A 1,467-nucleotide genomic window follows, 5' to 3' on the forward strand; every position below is an offset into this window, starting at 1 on the left:
TAACTCGCGTTACTTGTAATGCGTTACCCCCAACACTGGTGGTAAGTTTAAACACGTTCAAATTTGTAATCCTAATCATAAACAACGGTAATAGTTATCAATTGCTATGGCTCTTGATAAAGTAATGATTTGAAAACGGTTCTATGGAATATATTTTTAACACAGGTTGATCACGCACCTGGTGAGAGCAGAACAATGGCTTTCAGACAGCTGTATTCAGCAGAATCCACCTGCAGTCGTGCCAGCTTGTCCACCTGGTCCTGGAAAACCCGCACCTGGTCCATGAAGGACACGACACGGTCAGCGGGCATGGGGGAGGAGTGAAAGCCGGCAGCTGCCAGCAGGGGCGCCGTGTGCAACGGCAGAGCCGACTGAGCTGCATTCAGGATGAACAGTTCACTCCAGCTGAGCCTCAGAAGGGCCACCTGCTCCGACACGGGCAGGTCAGGAAAGTAGGGAATATTCCGGGCCCACTCTATGGTACTGAAGAGCAGCCGGGCTGCCAGCTCACATATATTGTCGATGCCCATGACGGAGCTGTTGGCTCCTGTGAACTGCTGGCCGCACTGGGCTCCGTAGCGGCTGTTGGGGTACGGCTCTGCTCTCAGCAGCTGAGAGATGAGCTCAGACACTGGCTGACCATTGAAGAAATCAGCACCCATGCCGTGACCTCCTCCAACATCACCACCCACTCCAACCATGGAGGCTGGACTGATGCCTGCGTGGGAGGGAGGGATTCGACCACGCTGGACCGCTGGGAAAAAAACAACAGAGAGAAAGGAACCATCAATATAATGACACAAACAGAAAGGATGATACAGGTAACACGAAACTAGCAAAGCTATGTAGGAAACTGTTTGGGAAATGGTCAGATATATAAATAGACTGTAAATATTTATATAATATTTATTACAAATATATATCACTGGTTTGCTGACCTTCTTTCCTCATACCGACCCGGAAACACTTCTTCAGACGGCAGTACTGACACTGGTTACGGTGGTGCTGATCAATCTGACACTCTCTGTTTGACCTGTGAAAACAGTTTAGATACCTTTGAGCCAAGAGAATACAAGCAATAATTTAAGATTTAGCACTTTTCAAAAGATAATGAGCATTCAGATCAACAGTGAAACGTTGCCAGGTGTGAACATCACTATTTACAGATAGCATGATATCTTCCCTGAATGTTATATTATAATCTCTGCAGATACGGACCATTTAAGTCATTATTTAATTCTAACATTATCTGCGTAATGCTGAAATTCTGTGCAGAATAAAGGCAGATCTGAGGAAGACTGTGCTACATTGAGACTTGACATAATGGCACAAAACACTCGTTTTTACATACCAGCTTCAAATTAAAGACACAATTACCCTTGTAAATGCATGCATAAATGATCAATGATTGACAGTGTCTCCCAAACAATTGTCACAATCCCTAAAACTAGTATAACTGCAAACTGA

The 1,467-nt window shown here is 45.0% G+C and overlaps 1 protein-coding gene across 1 annotated transcript in view; it reads right to left on the reverse strand.

Annotated features, from left to right (window-relative positions):
- Positions 1 to 169: 169 nt before the first annotated feature.
- LOC107578746 (nuclear receptor subfamily 2 group F member 6-like) overlaps positions 170 to 1,467 on the reverse strand; it is a 1,706-nt gene continuing 408 nt past the window's right edge. The window contains exons 2-3 of the mRNA XM_016264671.1: positions 939 to 1,033; positions 170 to 754 (exon numbers count right to left, since the gene is read on the reverse strand). Of these exons, the coding sequence (XP_016120157.1) occupies positions 171 to 754; positions 939 to 1,033 (679 nt within the window). The 3' untranslated portion in view covers position 170. The remainder of the gene's footprint in view (positions 755 to 938; positions 1,034 to 1,467) is intronic.

The sequence above is a fragment of the Sinocyclocheilus grahami genome, unplaced genomic scaffold (genome assembly GCF_001515645.1).
Source record: "Sinocyclocheilus grahami isolate Dianchi unplaced genomic scaffold, SAMN03320097.WGS_v1.1 scaffold11768.1, whole genome shotgun sequence".
Classification (NCBI taxonomy): domain Eukaryota; kingdom Metazoa; phylum Chordata; class Actinopteri; order Cypriniformes; family Cyprinidae; genus Sinocyclocheilus; species Sinocyclocheilus grahami.